The sequence below is a fragment of the Drosophila biarmipes genome, chromosome 2R, assembly GCF_025231255.1.
Source record: "Drosophila biarmipes strain raj3 chromosome 2R, RU_DBia_V1.1, whole genome shotgun sequence".
NCBI classification, from domain to species: domain Eukaryota; kingdom Metazoa; phylum Arthropoda; class Insecta; order Diptera; family Drosophilidae; genus Drosophila; species Drosophila biarmipes.
In genome coordinates, this window is record NC_066615.1 from 7988243 (window position 1) to 8008341 (window position 20099).

The following is a 20099-nucleotide window of genomic DNA, read 5'->3' on the forward strand; positions in this document are numbered from 1 at the left end:
TCCGCCGCTTATTTGTTTGTCCGTTTGGCTTGCTGATTATTAATTTGCTTGAATTGTGACATTTGATTGTGCAATTCTCCATGCAGGCCAAGCTCAAAAGGTTTCTTTCGGTGGGTTCTTTTTCCCATAAGACCAGCGTGCTCTCAATTCCAATTTCCACCGCCATGATAGAGAAAATATCTCACTCACAATGGCCGGTAATTAAGGCAACTTCCTCCATGCCAAACTTGTTCCTGTGTATTGAGTGCCATTTCCGCTCGGGTAATGTTAATGGCCAATTGTCTTTAAATTAAACGTCATCCGAGCCTTTAGATGCCGGTTAAATAGCAAAAGCTGTATCAAAATTGGATATTAAATTAAAGAATAAACTGAAATGCCACATAATACAGAGAATTAAGGCAACCTTGATAGTTGGCGGTGAGGAAATGCCTCAATAATTGCAATTTTGCTGTATTTTCTGAGGTGAACTAAATCCAGCGGCTAAGAATATTCTTTTTATTGTTGCGGCTGGAGGTTAAACAGAACATTTGCCAAGGCCTTTAGCTATTTAAGCATATCTGCGCTCCTAAACGATTGCATTTATTCTAGCAACATGAACATTAATGGCCTAATGCAATATATCTTGGAATTATCGCCCATGCGCCATCACAATTTTCACTCCTGTCAAATTGGTCCAAGGTGCTCGACGACAATAAAATTGTACGAATAATTGAAAGGGTATATAGGACGGTTCGTAGCTAGGAACTAACAAAGGATATCTTTAAAAAAAACAAGTAGGTGTTTAGAACACCAAGATAATTATACGAATTGTCTCAAGTTCTTGAATTACTTGCAGAAATCATCCAAATTTTAAGCACCTGCCAGGTATCAATTAGTCGACCCTGATTTTGTATACAGCTTTTCACGTTGGCCATTTACATTTACAGCTGCCGATTTCGTGGCGATAAATTAATGCTTAATCAGCAGAAATTGTCTAAATCCGCAAATTATCCGCCGTCGTTCTGAATATCCGATCAACGGGCGTTTAATTGTAATGCCCGGCCCGCCGACACACAGACACAAATTGAAATGTGCGACAGGCAGCAGTTAACATGGCCGGCATGTCCAACTCCAAAACTGACCACAACAATGGCCGTCTGTCATAACAAAAAAAGAGCTGTAGAATCGGAATCAGAATCAGAAACGGTAACAGAACAACGGCCAGAACAAGCATTAATGGTTTGTGCTAATTGAAATTCTCGGGGCACGTTCATTGATTGCAGTTCAACGCGGCGACCTTGCAAGGTGGTGGGGGTGGAGCTGTTGATCTTAGCTCTGGACCACTTACCATTATCAGGTCGCCGGTTTCCATGTGGCGCCGCATCAAGATCGCAGCCATGTTCTTCTCATCCTGAAAGACTTCCCCCACTTCGTTCCTGTGGTGCTGTAAGTCAGAGAAAGAAGTTATATCAGTTATTATGAAAATATAATTTCTTAATATAAATAAATTCCTTTAAAATAATACCATAAAGTGAAAAGTTGTATCCCAATTATAAATACTTAATACGTAAAATTTATTATATAATTAATGAACCATTAAATATGTGAATCATTATAGAATAAACTACCCCAAATTAGTAAATATTATACTTATTAATTTGGCGATAGGGAAATAAAGTTGAATTAATGATGTTGTCTTGGATTTTAAGTAAGAAACATCTCAGGAGATTTATGTTCATAATTAAAAATGCAGATATAATAAACAGTGTCTATAACAACACCCGTAACCTTACTTATTTTAGCACAACTAATAACTTCTTTAAATCATAATATAAGCTCGCAGTAGCCTTTATAAATGTAAGACAGCACTGCGGTGATAAAATATAAATTGTTTAAAAACGCAATTAAATAGCCATTTTACATTTTTACGGGTCTAAATTCTGCACATTCCGCGAGATGTAAAACAAATACAAGTCCAAGCCGCAGCTGGCCATAACTAAAAATTTAAAGCAATTTTCGTTTTGTTTTATTTGCTTTTTGACGTCGTTTTTGTTGCTGTATAACAAATGTATATTTTGTGGCCACCGCAGCTGAGTTGACCAAGACAAAACGCGTGGTTAGCGGGTAAATTTAATTAAATGCAGCTTGGTTTGGCCAGAAAAAGGTGGCGGTGGTAGGAGGACCTGGACACTTAGTGAGGAGCTGGAGGAGCGTGGGGCCGTTGAGGCCGTAGCGGTAAACTGAGCTTTGATTTATGCCCGTGGTCGGCAAATGTGACGCCTCAGCATGCACGTCACTCATGCGCCGTGTGTGCCGCGGCAGACTTTAGACTGACCATGAAAACGGTGCTGCTGCCCGGCTAAAGCTTAAGCTTCTGACATTTGGCCAACTGCTCTAGTTTCGACTTAGTTTCTTGGTTTTTCAGTCGTTCAATCCTGTGACATAGACATTCGTTTCGGATTTTTCTTGTGCTCGGAATTCAAGGCAGCCGTCGCACACATACCCCGGGGATATTAGTCTCGAATTAGCATAAATTCTAATTTCAGCGGCTTATCTTCAGTCCCGCTTTGGTCAAACTAATTAAATTAATTGCCCCTGCGTAACCCGACCACTCAATTCAATTCAGTTCGCTTCCATTCAATTGAATTGGGTTCTGTAATAAATATCGAAATAAACGTAATCTGACACTTGACATCGGCCGCAGCATTTGGCATTGGACCGCGTCCGAGGCTCGAAAACTGGTCGTGCCGGCACTCTATCAAATTACAGGCATAAATCATAACTGCCCGCGTCCAAATATACAGTTACTAATCGCAGTACGCCTGATCGGAGCAATAAATGGCAGTACGTATATGCGCTCGTATGCATCAAAGTAAGCCAGGTGCCAAGATCCCATGGCCTTTGGCTTGATGAGAGCTGTCCGCCAGAAGTAAATCTAGATATCCATGATAGATATCCATAGTAGAGAACAGAGAACCAATCTCAGCAGATCTATAAAAGTAACTTAATGATAATCCTCTGTCCAAATCTATTTAAAAAATCTTTTTATTCATTAATTTTAAAAAAGTCTTCTCTCAATTTATAAATGCTTAGCCTGCCTCTTTAAATGTCAGAGATGAACACGATATTTTTTTATATTTAATCTTTCACTTCATTTAATATTTCTTCACATTATTCTGTATCCTCGGAATGAGCAAAAAAGTGGGTTTATCCACCTGAAACTCCCCCTATCAATATTGGATTATGTGCTTGGCTAAGATTCCACGAAATTCGACGAGCTATTATTTTATTATCAATACTTGTGTGAAACAAGCAAGTCATATTATTATCGTTTTAATTAAAATATTTAAAAGAAATATGTTTTTCTAGTGGAAATTACCGACAAAATATTTGTTACTATTATTAATCCTCCCCAGATATTTGGCAGAATCTAGCAATTATTTATCGCTCGATCGAATTACTGAGCTGTCCAGAATGGGGCGGGGTTGTGGCTAAGTTTTTTAAGTTAGTCAAGTGACCGCCAAGCGTGCGGACACGCAAAAGCAACACACTCAAATTTTTCATGTGCAGCAGGCTTTTATGGCTTAATTCGTTGTTGCTGTCGTTGTCGCCGGTTGGTTGTTGCGGCGTTGTTGTATTTGCTAGTTGGACACGGCGACCTTGTGGAAAAATAAGTTCAAAGCAACAAGTGGCAAGTGGCGACCCCCACGCCACCACACGTATTTCGTATTTCGGCTGCCTGAATCCGAGCCCGAATCCAAATCCGAATCTGAATCCGAGTTGTCAACGCTTGGAGCCTGGCCATGTGTTTTGGCCATATAGTATTTATGAACTGTCAGCTGGCCACTTATTCCGCCGCTCGGCTTGCTCTTGACTCCACTTTGCATGGAAATGGAAACGGACCCATTGACAATTGCTGTTCTTATTTTGACTTATTTTGTTCTCTCTCTCGCGACTGCAATTTTAATTAGTTGACTTGCAAATTGTAAATTGTTAGCTGTCGCGCATTTTTTCTGCGACTTTTTCACTTCGGTTCCATTTCCATTGAATCGAACCATATATACATTTTTTTTATTTATGGCGCCGTAAATTTTTTAATTACAAATGGCTACAAGACATTATGCAGATCTCTTTGCGGAGATTAGGCTCTGGCCGGAATGTTTTGTGTCTTTTTATTGTTTGGCTGCAGCTCTTGTCTTACGTAAGCAGTGAATTTCTCGGCTGCCCCAAGGGATTTTCTTTGATTTTTGCAAATATTTTGATGTCTCACTCAGCCTAAAACGTTTTCAAATGAATGGTTTTTGTTTAACCTGAGAAAGGTTGGAGAAGCCTTGACTTGAGTATCTGTAAAGTTGCGTGGGTGAGAGAATCTTTAAAAATGTATAAATTGTTGAAAGACCATTGAAAGCTCTTCCTGTTGGGCTGAGTTATCCAAAGGCGCTGCAAAAAAGTGTGGAAAGCCCTTGCCATCCAAAAACAAACCCCCTAAATGCTTCACTTCAGCGCTGTGCCACCTAAAAATCCAAAAACGAAAGTAAAAGCCCAAAGACTTAACAACTTCCTGGCTCAAACTTTTTAGCCCATTTTCTTTGGCTCTTTCTCTGGCAATTTTGTTATGCAAATTAAGCCGAAAAGTTGAAAGAAGAAAGACACAAATGACCCGGAGCGCCGAACTTGGCAAAGTGAAAATTAGCCTCTGAACTCTTTTGGTTCGCCGCGAGAAGCGAGAAGAAGGTTAGGGCATTAGTCTCAGGCCCTTAACCCGGCGAAAAGACGATAATTTGCCATTGTTCGAACTGACGGGCAAACGAAAGTCCAACTTTCCGAGTGGAATACGAGCATGAATCCCACACAGTCTCTCGGCTCTGTACGCACCGTAAATCCACGAGCCATTTAGCCAAGTTAACCGACAATTAACGCATTAGACGACGTGTGGGCGTCGCGTTTTGTCGGTTCGTTCCATTTGCTGGTTTGTTTGCCCGCTGATTTGTTTGGCGTCGTTACGCATACGCCGCATTGGCCGCATTCGAGCTGCGCATAATAATAACTTCGGATTTGCTTTGGCAGTTAGCTTGTTTATTACGCACCATTATGCATTGTACCTGAGTCGCGTCGAACTGGACTTGCTCTTGGCAGCTCGCCTTTGCTTTCAAGACAATGCCAAGGCTGGATCTGGCCATTACTTGCCTATTATTCCGGCAATTATGTGACCCATTGAGTTGTTCGGGAGTTGATTCTTCGATTGGCCAGCTAGTTCCTCGATTTGGCCCTAATGACGGCTAAAAGGGAGGGCTACAAAGCAACAAGCCGCTCGGCGCTAACAATAAACTGCAACATAAGCATGGCAGCCACCGCAGAAACTGTCAGGCCGTGGCAACAACTTGGCGGCATTATGCAACCGATTGCAGCCGCGAAAAAAAGCGGAGAGCCAGCGAAATGCAGCCCGAACTGCTTTCTAAGCCGCAACGTTTTCCTGCTACCCCTCATGGTTTTTTCATCGTTTTTTTAATTTTTTGCGGAATTGCAACTTGCATCGCCCGCGCTCAAAAAATAGATAGAAAGATAGTTAAAGAGAGAGGGAGAGAGTGGGACACACTGAGCTAATTTCGAATTCATTCAGCTGCCAAATCGGCCAGCTCATTAATCATGCTTCTCCACCGCCGCCGACAACAAGTTGGAATCGTTTTGCAATGACAAGATACAATTTTGCGTCTTGTGAAACGAGTGCAGCGGCGGCAGCTAATGTGTGGCATGCAGCAAATGCCTTTACAGTCCCACTACTGCAGGCGTACACACACACACTTTTTTAATTATGCACTTTGCGTTAGCACCCATCAAAAATGCATTTTGAAAACTTAATTAGTTTGCTTTCAGTTTTTCTTCCCCCTCGGCTAGTGGGGGAGATATTGAAAGCGGCTGGGGGTGGAATCACCAATGCCCGCGTTTGTTGCCTAAGTCTTTCGTTTGGCGGCCCGTTTTATGGTAATGGGCGAACACCCGAGTCCCGAGCGGGCAGGTGGCCAAGCCCTGGCCAAAGGGGATTGTTCTTCTCACCGCAGTCATGATCCACGAGCAGTTGCTCATAGTCCACTGTCTGCCGATTGCTATCGAAGTACCCAAGGTACTGGTTGCCTTCTGTTTTACTACCCAAACCAATGGGGAAGTTGAGCCAAGAAAAGCGAGCAAACCCCTAGGGAATTGCATTTATTACTATTTTATTATTATTATAATTAAATTGTAAGTGTGAGGCTAAGCCTATACTATTTACTTTGTCTAGTAATAGTTTTATTTTAAGCTTATTCGAACCCTTTTTGCTACTTCTATAGAAACAGCTACACATTTTCCCAGTTTTTCTACCCACACAAATCATCGTTTTGGTACAACAGTCCCATTTACTTGATTCAGGCTCCGCGTTTCGGTCGTTTCCATTTTTTCAGAGACCTGTGCGACTTTTGTTTTCATTTCGGCTTATTTCTGGTATTTTTGCGGCTGCACTGACCTTTGAGTGGGGTCTATCGCCTTCATCTATTGAATGCGGCAGTGGGAGTGCCGAGCAACGCCTTGTGTTTGCCTTTTAATTCCTTGGCTTGCCTTTGACTTGTTGTAAGACTTTCAGAGTACCGGGGTGGGAGAAACAGCTCGAAACAAGGTTTCCACCTTCATCATAGTTAAACAGAGAAATTTACACCGCAAAGCAAAAATAGATTGCACCTTACTCATTTATTTTCAATTTATTTTTCATTTCCGATCAAATAATAAAAACGCAACTTTTTCCCTCGGCCTCAACGGTTTTTGTTACAACAGAAACCCAACGGGGTCAGTTCTTCAGACCAGGTATCAACTGAAAATTATTTTTCGGTACTTTTGCGGTTGCCAAACAATAAAGCACAAAAAAGATACAGAATGTCAGAAATTAGAATAAATGTTTTTTCTTGGCATTTTTTGTTTCCTTCGACTGCTGTTGGAAGGTCTCTGACAAAGTGCCGCCATTACCAAAAAAATGTATAAAAGTCCGACATAGGAAACATTGAAATTGTTGTAGTTATGTGGTCTATATCTTGAGGCCATTTGTTGTGGCATGAGTCCAAATCCAAAAAACAAAAAACGAAAATAATTGCCAAGTCACAAGATCCAAAGGGGAAAATGCCTTCGCGTGGGTTACTCAATCTTGCGCAGAAAATGCCCAAAAACACTGCAGCTTATTTCTTTTTTAATTAAAAGTGAAGACAAAATCCCCCTAGAAATGAAGGAAAAGTCAAACGAATCTTTCCGCATTTCGCAGTGCCAGGCTTAAAACCAAAATTATCACACATAAATCACGAAAAAGGCAAAAACCCAGTTGGCAAAGTCCAAAGACTTAAGAGTTCGAGTCGCCGAGTTCATTTCTTTTTCGGCTGTCGTCTGACATGACATTTCACTTTCATTTCCGAAGTGTTGTGTCTTGCATTCAAAATTATGCTGTGCCTGCCACCGCCACCACACTCCCCCGTCGGCGTTAATATCCGCCGAATATAAGGCTCGTAATTTGAAGTGCGATCAATTGATTGTACTTCGTAGGCAAGAAACACGCCCACTGCAGCGCAGAAAAAAGCAGCATGAATAATGGGTAAATGGAAAATTAAATTATATACACAAACAAGCCATGAAAAGGCGTTCGGCGCCCAAAGAAAGTGAACTTTATCGGTAATTACAAAAAAGTCACGTTCATGGCTCAGCTCATCTGGCTGAATTTTATTGGAACTTGTGGGTGGACAGAGTAAATATTAATACTTTTGGGCCATTGTATGCATGTGTAATTTAAGCCTATCCGAAATATGAATTGAAATAGAAAATAAAAGAGGTTAAGCCTGTTACATACTGGAGTAAGTCTGTTAAGCTGATTTCCGTCCGTCCTTGACTTTATGATTTTCCAACGTGTTCGTGACTATTTTTTCTCACTCACCATAACAGGCGAGCATAACAAAGAAATGTAATTAAACGTGAGCTCAAAAGTGTTTGTGTTTATAAAAGAAAATCTTTTATCACGTGGCCAATTAACTTTGATTAGATACGAATAAAAGCGGTCTTACAAGCAAGGCAGTAACAATTAAAACGCAGAAAAATAAACCATTGCGAAGCGTTTTAAAACGAAAATAAAAACAAACCCAGACCAAACAAATTGTAAAAGCCCGATAAAAGCTGAAACAAAATATCTGCCTACCTCAAGCGGAAGTATGGCGAATCGACAAGTCAGAAAGCGTACAAAAGCAAAACGCAACAAAACCCGACGTAGTAATTTTTTCACGATACCCACCATGATGTAACCAATGAAAGTGCAGTAAAAGAAAGACTTATAAGGAAAATGTGTACAACAAAACACCAATTTAGGGCAGGAAAACATATGACATAAATACAAGGGCCAATCAAACACGAAATGGTAAATGTGGTGTTAACTAAAATGGGCATGAAGGAGGACTACGTTACGATATGTTACGTATGAAATATGGTTTTTATTTAAAATAAAGATTACTTAAAAGTGAATATATAAATAAGTGCCTTCAAATATTGTAGTAAAATGGTATTAATTTTAATGTTTTTTGTATTAAATGTGCTTTGATTTATTTCATCTTTTATAATCTGAACTTTTATTTCATATCAAGAAGCTATAAGGAACGTGTTTTTATAGGAACAATTTAAAAACTCTGGTAATTTATATTCTAATATTTAAAGTTCGAGTCTCCCAACAGACTTAACTTTTTCGATAAGTCAAATGATACTTTTAAATACTTTATTTTCTGGTCTTGGTGTTCCATAGGAAGGTATAAAGAAGGCATTCTTTGAAATTTGTAAGTTAACCAAATTCTTATTTTCAAAGCATCATTTCCTAACAGACTTAACGTCATCGATTTTTTTAAAATAATTTTATTACTATTAAGGTAATTTAAAAATGTAAATTAAAACTCACCTCTTCGTGGGCGATTTCCTGAAGGTCCAGCCCGTGGGTGGCGTTGGGCTCGCTGCCCACCGTCCACATGCGCAGCTGGTGGGGCGCGCCCTTGAAGAGTCCTTGGGTGGCGCGCAGGCTGAGGTTCATGGCCTTGCCGAAGGCGCTGAAGGACACGTTGTGCGACTTGATGGCACTCACTTCCGGTCCGAACAGGTGGTTGCCGCCCGAGGCCATGGCCTCGTGCTTCAGCTCGCTGTAGTAGGCATTCTTGCTGAGATCCTTTTTCACGTGGTGGGGCGGCAGGGCGGCGTTGACCTTTGCCCTCTCGCCGATGCTCCGCCGCCGTCGCTGGTGGTTGTAGTTGTGGTTTTCATGGTGCAAGAGCTGGACGAGCTCGTAGTGCGGCACTGCATCGTGGTTGTCCACGTGGAAGACTGACTGCAGCTGCTCCGGCGACATTTGTTTGTGCAGCTGGAAAAATGGGAAAGAGAAAACAAACGAATTCAGGTTAGTTGCCCATGGGCAATGACAACAAATTGTAGCAATTGTCAGTGGATAATTGAAAAATTATCAATAATTCAATGCAATAATCGAGTGTTTGTTCGGTTCGTGTTTGCATTGGACCCCTCAAGAGCTACCTGGAGATTAACGACTAAGCCAGAGCCAAAGCCAAAGCCAAATCCGAACTCGGCTGGGCTTTGAGTATCTTCGCTAACTGGGTCAGGGTCAATTCGGCGTTTGATAGATTTATTTGTGTGCAGACGCATGTATTTAAGTATTTCCGAATCAAACGATTCGAATCGAACCGGGCAAGAAGCAAAAACAAACATCAAACAGCAAGCCTCTCCAACTTGCGTGTAAACTTTTTCTTTATAAACATTATTGCGAGTTTCAATTAAAATCAAATTAATCTCATATTGTTATTAATGGGCTTTTAATCTGTGTGCTATTGTCAGAGCTTATAAATAGCTGTATTCTTCTATTCAGTATGCTTAGCCGCAAAGAGTGGAGTGGAAATTCCAGCCTAAGTTTAAATTTATAAATGAAATACTTCAAAATCAATTATGAACCACTTTAAACATTCACAGCTTAGTTAGCTGACTGTTCTAAATGACATTCTACATCCATCAGTCTTTTGGTTTTTTTCTTTGTACTTCCATTGCATTTCCGTTTTATTTATCTGCTAGATCAGCATCTCACTTGAAATCCAATCAGCAGCAGTTACCACCAACCAGATCTGTTACAGGGTCAAAGCAAGAGTAGAATTTCCTTAAACAACGTCCGAGAGGCAGGCGCAAAAACAAAAGACTCAGGCAACGAACTTGCTGCCAGCCAGGGGTCTGCAATTTAGGCAAATTTCTTGCATTTATTTTACCCAAAATGGCCTAAAATGAGTCAGAAACGGAATTGCAGCAAATGACGACAGCGCCGGACAAAAAACAGCCGAAAAAGAAGCACACCACACAAAAACCAAACCAGACCAAGACGAAGGCAAACAAGATAGCCGGTTGTCTTGGCCAAAGTACAAGATTCACTTTTACAGTTAAGCGAGCCGAAGAAGTGCTGAGCCAAGATGATGACACTGCCGGACATAACCGTAAGGCGAGCTCAATAATTCTTCTATAATTGAAAGCCAAGCGGAAAGTTGGCAGGTGAACAAACGGCAGAAGAAAAACCAGCCAGACGCTCGCCCCAGACGCTCGGCACAATGCCAAAGAGTTTTTACTTTCATTTGAAACGTGTTTCTTCAGCAGGAGCCAGCTGTTTGGGGTCGCATTGAGCAACTTTTGCCATCGTCGTCGTCGTCGCCCCATTGAAAGTGAAACTGCGGCTTGAGAAAGGAAAATAAAAGACCCGCTACTCTTTCGATGAGGCGTTGAGTTCGCCACTCGAGTGCAATTGTTGCGAGTCAAATCGCGTTGAGTTGAGTGCAATTCCCGGCTTTAGGGCTCTTGGCCGGCCACATTTGGAAAGTTTTGCACCTGCAGCAAATACAATTATTCTTGCCCTCTCGCCGTATGCAAATCTCCTGGCCTGGCGACCACACCCAAACACCAATCAACACTTAGCTCTCTGGCCCTTGTGGCCAATTAATCGCAATTAAAAACAAATGAGAGAGAAAAAAAACTACGATCAGCAATTACGAATTATGCAAAAAAGGCGGCATCCAGCGAACAAGATCACCAGCGGCGATTGGAGAACCAGGGCTTCCGAAGGTTCATAGCTTTTCAGGCGGAAAAACTCTTAAATGACCAAAATGGCTTAAACATTATGTAAATCATTGATAGGCATCGCCAATTACAGCTCTAAAGGTGTTGAAAGAAGTGGAAAAGCAACGAAATAAGAAACATAATTGCTGGCACTTAAGTGTTGTAAATTTGCTGAATTAAAATTTTGAAGAATAAATGCGAGTTTAATTAAAATTATGTTTTAATAAATCGTCTTTGGAATTTTTCCTTTTACTGGTATAGTAGCTATTAATCTTGGTTGTTGTTAACCAATCAGTAATAAAATTACTTTTGAATTATTATTTTCTGGATTCTGATTTAGAAATTAATAACATTTTGGGTTGTCTTTCTGAGTTTTTGTAATACAAATATTATTACTTCTTTTATTATATGCTTAAGTGAGTCTCTGTACTTAGTGTTGTATTTCTTAAGACTCTCGGCAAATTATAGTTTATTAAGAACCGAATCTAGAAATCCACCGAAGCAAATCCAGCCCTAGCTGAAATTGTCATTTGATTCGATTGGTTGGCACCGTTTGCCATTAAGTTGCTGTTTACCCAGCTATTTGTCCAAGCTTAAGTTTGATTTTATTTTCGGTTTTGGCCGAGTGCAATGACGGATGTTGTGAAATTGGCGCTGTTCGTAATTTGTATGGCTATTCGGCTGTTTGGCTAGCTGGGTTGCTGGTGCTGCTCGATGTTTGCTGGGGCTGCTGGTGCGCGGGCAATTACTGAAATTGTGCGAGATTACTCATACGCCCGGTGTACGGCACTGTGAGTACTATAACGCGCTTTAACCGGCATGACGACGATCCAGCTTCGACGGCGGTGGCGGTGGCGACCAAGTGCAACCAGAGTCAAGTCAAAGTAAAAGGTGTAGCCGCCGTATTAACGCAAAAAGTGTGCTTCAAATTGGCTCTGGTTGAGGCCAATACACTGTTTATGGCCAGCAGTGTTTGTTGTGCAATTGTTTTCCACTCTTTTTCATTTTTTTCTCTCTCCAGCCGGTCAAAGTCAACAGCGGCAGACGCTCGAAAGAGTGTCACTCGACCTTTCGCGCAGTCAGTCAAATACAAAGAAATTATTCACTTGCCAGAGCCATCATCTTCAAAGTTTTTCGAGGCTTGGGCTTTGGTCGCGGTCTGTTAAATATTCACCAAATTGCAAACTCGTCTGCGGCATCGTCTCATTTCCTTCCATTTCCTTGGATTTGGGTGTGTTGACCTTGTCGCCACGGCTGACAAGCGGCGGAAATTAGCAACCGCTTCTGTCGGCGTTAGGGTTTCAGGTTTTTACTTCTCTCGTTTTTGGATTTTGTGTTTATGCCAGCGATTAACAAAGTGTGAAAAGTTCAGGGTGTTACGACATGGGTTGTGTCTAATGCGAATTCCAATTTTGGGGGATTTGTTTCAATCGCAGATGGGGGTAAGTATATACACCAATAAAAAAAAGCGTTTTTACCGCCTTAGCAAAGTGTAGTAAGATTTCTATTTAAACTGTTTAAAAATAAATATAATCTATACTTATTTCCCTTCTTCAATACCGAAGTTATATATTTCGCTTGCATAATCTCTTAATCAACCACCAATTACTCATTCACTGACATTCCCCCGATTCTCCTATAACGTACACACAAAATCAGCGGGGAGAACGTGACCCAAGAACAAACCAGCTCTAAAATATAACAAAAAAATAAAATCAAAACCCAAGCCGTGACAAAGAGCAAAACTGTAGACAAAACCCGAAAGAGTAGATCGGTAGCCAAAAGGAAAAACGACGGCGATCCCAGGAAACAACATCAAATCGTGCCACAGACCATTCTGGATTTCACAATTAAAGGCTTAATTTATTTGCCGGCAATTGATAGGCCAGCAAACATTTGGATATCTCATATTTTTTCTGCATTTCTGACAGCATATAAAAGACAAAAAAATAAATAAGACAAGACCAGCAAACGCTGCTGACTCATTCGAAGCCGAATCGATATTCTCATGGTGTTTTGCATGTCTCAAGTCGGTTTTTTACATCACTTTTTTCATGCTCAGCTGGGATTTGAAGGGCCTCGTCAAAGTTGTTAGTGTGTTTCTCAACGTTGTTGCTGTTGTCGTTCTCGTAGTTGTTGGTGTAGCGTGTCAACTTTAATTGCAGTGAAAAACGGAGACGAAGTCGTTTATGGGGCACATTTTTTACGCCAGCGCCATTTATGCGACTATGGCAAGGCTAAGGGGTCGATGTCTCCGCCAACACGAACTTGCTCCGAAATCAACCCGAAAAATCGTGGTCTATTTAAAAAAAAACACCCTAGTTTTCGCAGGGTCATTAAAAAATAATATTTTGAAAGTATGTAGAAATATTTAATTGGGACTAGTTTGGCATACTAGAATAAAAAGACCCAAGCAATTTTAAGCTAAAATTCATACCTTTAAAATAGCTTAATAAATTAGCTGCTTTAAAATAATTATAAAAAATTAATATTGTCGCTGAAAGTCGATCTTTGTCTTGTATATTTAGTTGAGTCTGTATAACTTCATGTTTTCATTTAATTTCTGAAATAATAAGTACAACCCTGACTAGGTGTCGCCAACTAATTTTGGATCTGAATAGATTTCTTGAATTTTAAGTTAATAAATTTTCAATTTCAAATGAATCAAAGGTGTTCTTTTCATCCTCTAAGTCTACGGTCTGTTCATTGGAGAGGGCCTGGAACTCTTGCCACAATGGTATCATCTTCGAATACTTGCTGTCCTGGGACACAGTATTTCGTTGACTGTAGAAAGCTAGTTTCTGGGCACAGAGCTTGTACAGCCAGGGGATGTCCAGGTAGTTGGAGCCCTCCATCAGCTCCAAAACGTGCTCGATATCCACGCGCAGAAACTCCTTGTCCCAGTCGGAAGTTTGAATGTCAATATCCTCGGCAGAAAGAGGTTCGTTTTTGGACACCCAGGCGGGCTCTTTATGTCCCTTGTGGTATTGGGTCCACAGGAGGATCTTCAGCAGAACACCGCTGTGAATGCCGTGCACCGGGATAAGGAAATCCTCATCCTCCGAGTGCTCGCCAACGCGGCACATTTCACCCATTACCAAGGATCGCTCGAGCAGGTCCAGACTCGCTCGAATAATCCTGCCATCCCTTGTCTCCAGGAGCACCATTCTTGATTCGACTTGGCAGTCGATTTGCTCTTTAATTGTTAGGATTTAGACTGGGAAACGTTTAGCCTACTTTTCGGTATCAATAATTAGAGAAATATTGACATTTTGTAAAACAACGAAATTGTTTTGATACGGATCAGTAAAGAAAAAGTTGAATATGACTTAAGGAAAACTTAAGGAACCACTAATACTTTTATTCTTGTCATTTTCTTGAAACTAAAACTACAGGACTACTACATCTCTAGTTAAATTAATCATAAAAGATTAAATTAATTAATAAACATTATTGTTAAAATATGAATAGCTTAATTAAAACAACTCTTTTTTCGCTCTGTGCAGGAAATTCAAAACGGAATTGGCAATCAAATACAAACTACCTTGAAGCAGCTTTAATCATGAAATTTTCCTCAGTCAAAGTTAAACCATAACCTCCGCAACAGCGGAAAACAGTGACAATGAAAGAGAAAGAGTGAAGGCGACTTACAATTAACCAACGACAGCAAAAAGTGTTGGTAATAAAAATAGAAGTAAACAAAATGGGGGGGAGACAGACTGAAATTCACTCGGAATAATTACAAGAACTTTTTACGTCTGACCTTGGCCATAATTTTGCTGGCCGAGCTTTTTCTTGAAAACAAAACCAAACAAAACAAAAGCTGAGCTGAGTTTCAATGAGATATACCCATACAGCCGCAGTCAGAAACCCGGGCCACAGCACAATGCCAATGTTTTATTTCTAACGACGACTCTCTTCGGCTCTCCGCTCTGTTTTGTAATTTAATTAATATACAAAAAATGTTTTTGTATTTCTTGAAATGCTAATTACGCACAATGCGAATGACAATGAAACCGCTGACTGACTGGGTTTTTTTGTTGTCCAAACCGTTAACAGCTGGCTTTAAGTACTTCGGCTGCCCCAAGGGTTAAGTTTATCGCATTGAATTGATTGATGGGTTCTTGGAGTCCGACCGAACGTGATCCGAAATCAGTGGCATTGGACTTCTCAGGGTACTTACATCTGGCAGGGCCTGGCATATTGTGCTGGCCAAGAGGAGCGCTGTGATTAGGACCAATGTTGCGGACATCTTACTGAACCGGTGTCCTAGGGTAATAGTTTTATCCTTAAAAATGCTTAAACTGTAAAGAAATACGAGAGAAAAAATTATGTAGTAAGGTGAAATAAAAGTTTTGGGTACTTTAAAACTTATAATCATGGCAAATGTGGTATCCTATTGAAAAAGGTCAAAGGAAGGCATATTTTAGCGCTTCTTTCCCAACCTCTTCACGCAATTGCAGCATGCAAAATATTTATTTCCAAAAACATAGTTTTACCACCTCATCGCCACATAACCATTATTTCCCTGCACACAAACCTGTCTTCGTCATGCTCAAATGGGCATTATGTTTGTAAAACAAGTACAGTAAGCATCTGTTGTTGCAACGCATAGCGCTTGTTGTTGCCTCAATTAATATTTACTTTTATTTTTGTAGAAAGAAAACCTAGTTTTCTGGCCCGCTGGCCGAGTAATTAATTATTGCATAAGGCCAAGAAGCAGCCTCGAGGCTCTAAAACAATCTTGTCCGGCCCTGTTGATTGCTGTTGCAGTTGCAGTTGCACATCCGCCCGGCATCGAAGGCGGCTAATTGTCAATAATGATGCAGCCATGCGTGGCAAGAGGCGAACAGCATCCATCGCATCCATCGTATCCAGTGGCCGAGCAACAACATGGCCAAACCTTTTGACAAACCAACCAAGAAAACAAACAGAACTGACCAACGGCAACAAATGCAACAAGAGAGACAACAGCAACAATACAACAGCGGCAGCTGCAATTTCATGTTGCAACTTCTCAGCGGCATTTACGACAAATTGCATGACATTTTATATCCCCGAAGGTTTTGCACAATTTGCATGCAACATGCTGCAAGGTCTGCCGTGGCCCACTTAAAGTCGAAGAAAGTCTCGCCGGCGAATCAATCATCATCAATCGTAATGAAATGTTCGGCTAAGCAATCGCCAAAAATGGGTGGAACACAGCCCAAGGGCAATGCCCCAACCAGATTTACTCATGGATTGCTACAAATTGTAAGTCAGCCCAAAGAAAGTGCAATTTTCTCAGTATACATTTGTAAAATAATGATTGGTGGGCGGAAATGAAAGCCAAGTTTGGCGATGGTTTTAAGGGATTCCCAAACAGCTTTTAAGCAACACCTTCCATTTAGAATTCCATTTTCAGTTAAATTCAGTTTCATTCGATTCCATTACATTCCCTTCCATTCCATTTCATTCCAAATCATTTCAGTTCATGCTGTTCCATTCCACTCCATATATCATTTACGAAACAAAAGACTTAGAACACGAACTTGATTTAATTGGCATGATAGCCGATCAAGAATAAGTTACAAAAGAACATTTGGTTTCCCTTTAAACCAACTCGAATCTTTTCACTAAGCTTAAAAACTACAAATCTCAATCTATGTTGACCAAAGGGCGTTTGACACGTGCTCTGGTCGCATAACCCTCCTAAGAAAAGCACCAAAGGCAACTGATATGCAATTTGGCAACCGTCAAGGTAAGACTTTCACCCCAGAAAGAAAACGTATTTAGAGCAGTGACGAGTGTTAAGCGAAACCCAAAGTAATGTGCAGTGGCTGCATGCCAAATTATCAGGAAATTTCGAATGCACATAGATAAAACAGAAAACTGAATACTTATAAATCATTAAGCCAAACGTGACCGCAAATAAGCTTGTTTATATTCCGATTCATATTTTACAATACACACCAAATCAGACCGAATCGGAGAAACAGTTATGAGGCAAGATGCTCGCTCCATTCGGTCTATCATTTGCATAATTAAGGTCGATTAGGGTCGAATCATTTGCCATATGTGGGCATGCATAAATCTGAGTCTCAGCTAGCTCAAGGTTATGGCTATGGCAAAACTGTTTTTTGATTTATATTCAGGCTTGCATAATTCCCGTTCATATATTTTTTATATAATTACGGGCCAAGCAAAAAGCATAGATAAATAAAAAGATACGCATCATCAGATGTCAACCGATTTCAAACAGAAGCTGGCCCAAAAGTGTGGAAATGGAAATGGAATTGTGCCAAAAACCGAAAACCGCCAAAAACCGAAACGAGGAGACAGCAAAGCAAGTTGCATTGTCAGCTTCCGCATAATTATGCCGCTTGGCCGCATACATTTTACTTTTTTCCCCCGTTTTTTCTGTGGGTTTTGGTAGCCTTTGCTTTTACCATAAAGTCAGCGTCTGTTTCGGTTTATGGGAATTTTTTGCGTGTTGCCTGAGTCTTGCTTTGGCTTTGGCTTTCTTAATGAATTTGCTGACACAACCCTCTGAGCCCGGCTCTGTTGTAAGCTCGTTGTCTCGATCTCGTTTGGAGGGCGTCAGCGTTTTAGTTTAAATTGACATTGACAGTTGTTGGCCAGCACCTCTCTCCGGACTGTCGGACAAACAGCTGGTTTTTTCGGCGGCTTCTGTGCACAGATAATCGGCGCGGGGAACCTGTGTCAGCACCTGACTCAGTAGCCGTCCACTTGGCTTGATAATGAACCCATTTCCCCCATTTATCGCTTGGCTATCTACCAGTGACATTGGCTCACAGAACGCAGGGATCGCACGGCGTATGAGTGACGCAGCGAGCCCATTTCGCAGACAAAAGCCGAAACTGGATCACACATAAATCGGCCAACAGGTGACATAACAAAGTTCAACTGTGAACTGTGTGTTTTGCACAAGAGATAATAAATTTTTCTTGATATTTCACCGACAATTCCGCTGCAAGTTGCAGACAACGATCAAGTGGAGGTGGAGATTACGTAAAATGTCTGTGACCTGAACTTTTTGCATTTGTATGTGCTAGCTTTTTTGTGGAAAAGGGCGAGCGAATCTCTCGGCCATTGTTTTATAATGATAAAACAATGAGTGTGGCTTTGCTTTGGGAACCTGCACCTTGAGTCGTCTGTTGGCTGTTGAAAGCTCGGCAGTCCACGCTGAGCCAAAGAAACAGCTGTGCAAATGGAGTTAACGACGAACAGAAAGATATAAAGTGAGACCAAATGTCAAATACTAATATTTAAACGAGCCCAATTTGAATTCTAGGTTCGCTGACATAATCCATCGAAGATCATGGCTTCTAAACTAGTTTCAGGGCCGCGTTAAAAATGCCTGGAAATGTTTGGCTAAGCCATCTGTTCCAAAGCATATTATTCATTTATGTATATTAGACGGTTGGCCAAGACCATCCGACAGAGTTCTGCACACAACAAAGGCCTGGCCAGACCCATGGTGCGTATACGTAATGTGCTGAAGGCGGGGATCGAAACGGATACATGACCAAAACAAGTTTGAAGAGTCTTTTTCTTCTTCCCCCTACAAAATATTAATTAAAATGCCATTATAAAATGCGCAAATATTGAAAAATTGCAAGCCACAGCAGAGAAGAAAAGGCAAAAACCAACAGTGCTGCGTATACGTAATATGCGAGACTAATTAAATCTAAAGATAAGTCCGCAATGACAGGCAAAAAAGCAGAGGAAAATAAATTATTACACAAAGAACATGCAATTTTATAAAATACTACTAAAAACTTGAAAATATATTTCGGAATTTTATATTTGCTCCTGTTTTTCGCCGTTTCTGGCTTTTGCTCTTGCAATTATTTATGCTCTTGTTATAATTGTTTTTTCCAGTTGCTGTTACAACATGCAACTAACAGCAGCAACAACAAACACTTGCACTGATTGCGTGCTGCGTCGACGTCGCAGCCGGCGTTGCGGTCGAAGTCGGAAAAGCCGTAAACCGCATGAAAATGAAAGTGAAATTGTAATTGAAATTGAAGAAGACGTCGGCCAAAATGTTTGACTCCAGCTTTGCTTCGATTTGTGCGATGGCTTCCACGGTTTTTTAACTTTATTTCCATTGCATTTGCCATTGTCTTTTCGATTATTGCCTATGGTAATGCAATCGTTGGCTACTTGAATCTTTAGGTTTAACCTGTTGGATTTTGACTGAGGGTTTACGAGAATTCGGCATTAATAAAAAAAGCGCATACAAATAAACGATTTTAGCATTTCTAGGGGCATGCCTCTAATGAATTAACACGCGTATATCTGCGTTTTAGATTTTAGGCAAAGTTAAATTTAAAACACCAATTCAGCAAAGAGTTTATAAAAAATGTATAGATTTTATACGAAGTTTAAGAGAAATTTATCAAACATCATTACTATTAATAGCTAATCGTTTTTGTGCACAATAATAATAATTAGTTATGAATACTTGGGTTGGTCCCCAAGCTTAAATTTCTAACAAAACTTAAAATACTATTACATGAAATGTAAAACTTAAGTAGCACAACTACTTACAGCCAAACATCATGAGGTATGTAAAAAAAAACTTTAAGCTGAGTACATTGACTACCCCGACAAACTATTCCATGAATGTAAAGCAAACTGAAATAGCAACAACAACTAAGTAAATTGAGTGGCTAGGCGACTGAAACAACATAAATAAAAATAAAAACAAACAGGTTACTCGAGTTTCGTCTTCGTCGATGTCAATGAAAAGGCTAAAAAAGATGCCGAGAAACAAAACACGGCGTATAAAGATGAATTGAAAGCGAACTGAACTCCGAAATCTGATGAATGATCGCTATCGAGTGGCACAAATAATCGGCTCTTCATGGGAAATCCGAAAACCAGACAAGGGCTGGTGTGGCACGGGCTTCCAAAGAATATCAATAGCATAGAAAGTGGCAAATCGATGGATATCGGGCATATAGTCGAACAAAGGC

At 40.6% G+C, this 20099-nt stretch overlaps 2 protein-coding genes across 9 annotated transcripts in view; both read right to left on the reverse strand.

The window, feature by feature from the left end:
* Positions 1-20099, reverse strand: part of LOC108026773 (venom metalloproteinase 3) — a 47173-nt gene that overhangs the window by 24945 nt on the left and 2129 nt on the right. For all 8 annotated transcript variants that reach the window (XR_006367609.2, XM_017097927.3, XM_044091648.2 and 5 more), the window contains exons 2-4: positions 15299-15419; positions 8924-9376; positions 1328-1423 (exon numbers count right to left, since the gene is read on the reverse strand). Coding sequence is in view for 7 of the 8 variants with exons in the window: in XM_017097927.3 (XP_016953416.1) it covers positions 1328-1423; positions 8924-9376; positions 15299-15367 (618 nt within the window). In the remaining variant the exon portion in view is untranslated. The remainder of the gene's footprint in view (positions 1-1327; positions 1424-8923; positions 9377-15298; positions 15420-20099) is intronic.
* Positions 13607-14468, reverse strand: LOC108026775 (S-phase kinase-associated protein 1). Its single transcript, XM_017097928.3, has one exon. The coding sequence runs from the start codon at positions 14280-14282 to the stop codon at positions 13749-13751; it is 534 nt and encodes a 177-aa protein (XP_016953417.1). The 5' UTR covers positions 14283-14468; the 3' UTR covers positions 13607-13748.

Excerpts from the sequence above, each read along its gene's own strand:
- LOC108026775 (XM_017097928.3), bottom strand. The coding sequence starts at position 14,282 with ATGGTGCTCCTGGAGACAAGGGATGGCAGGATTATTCGAGCGAGTCTG.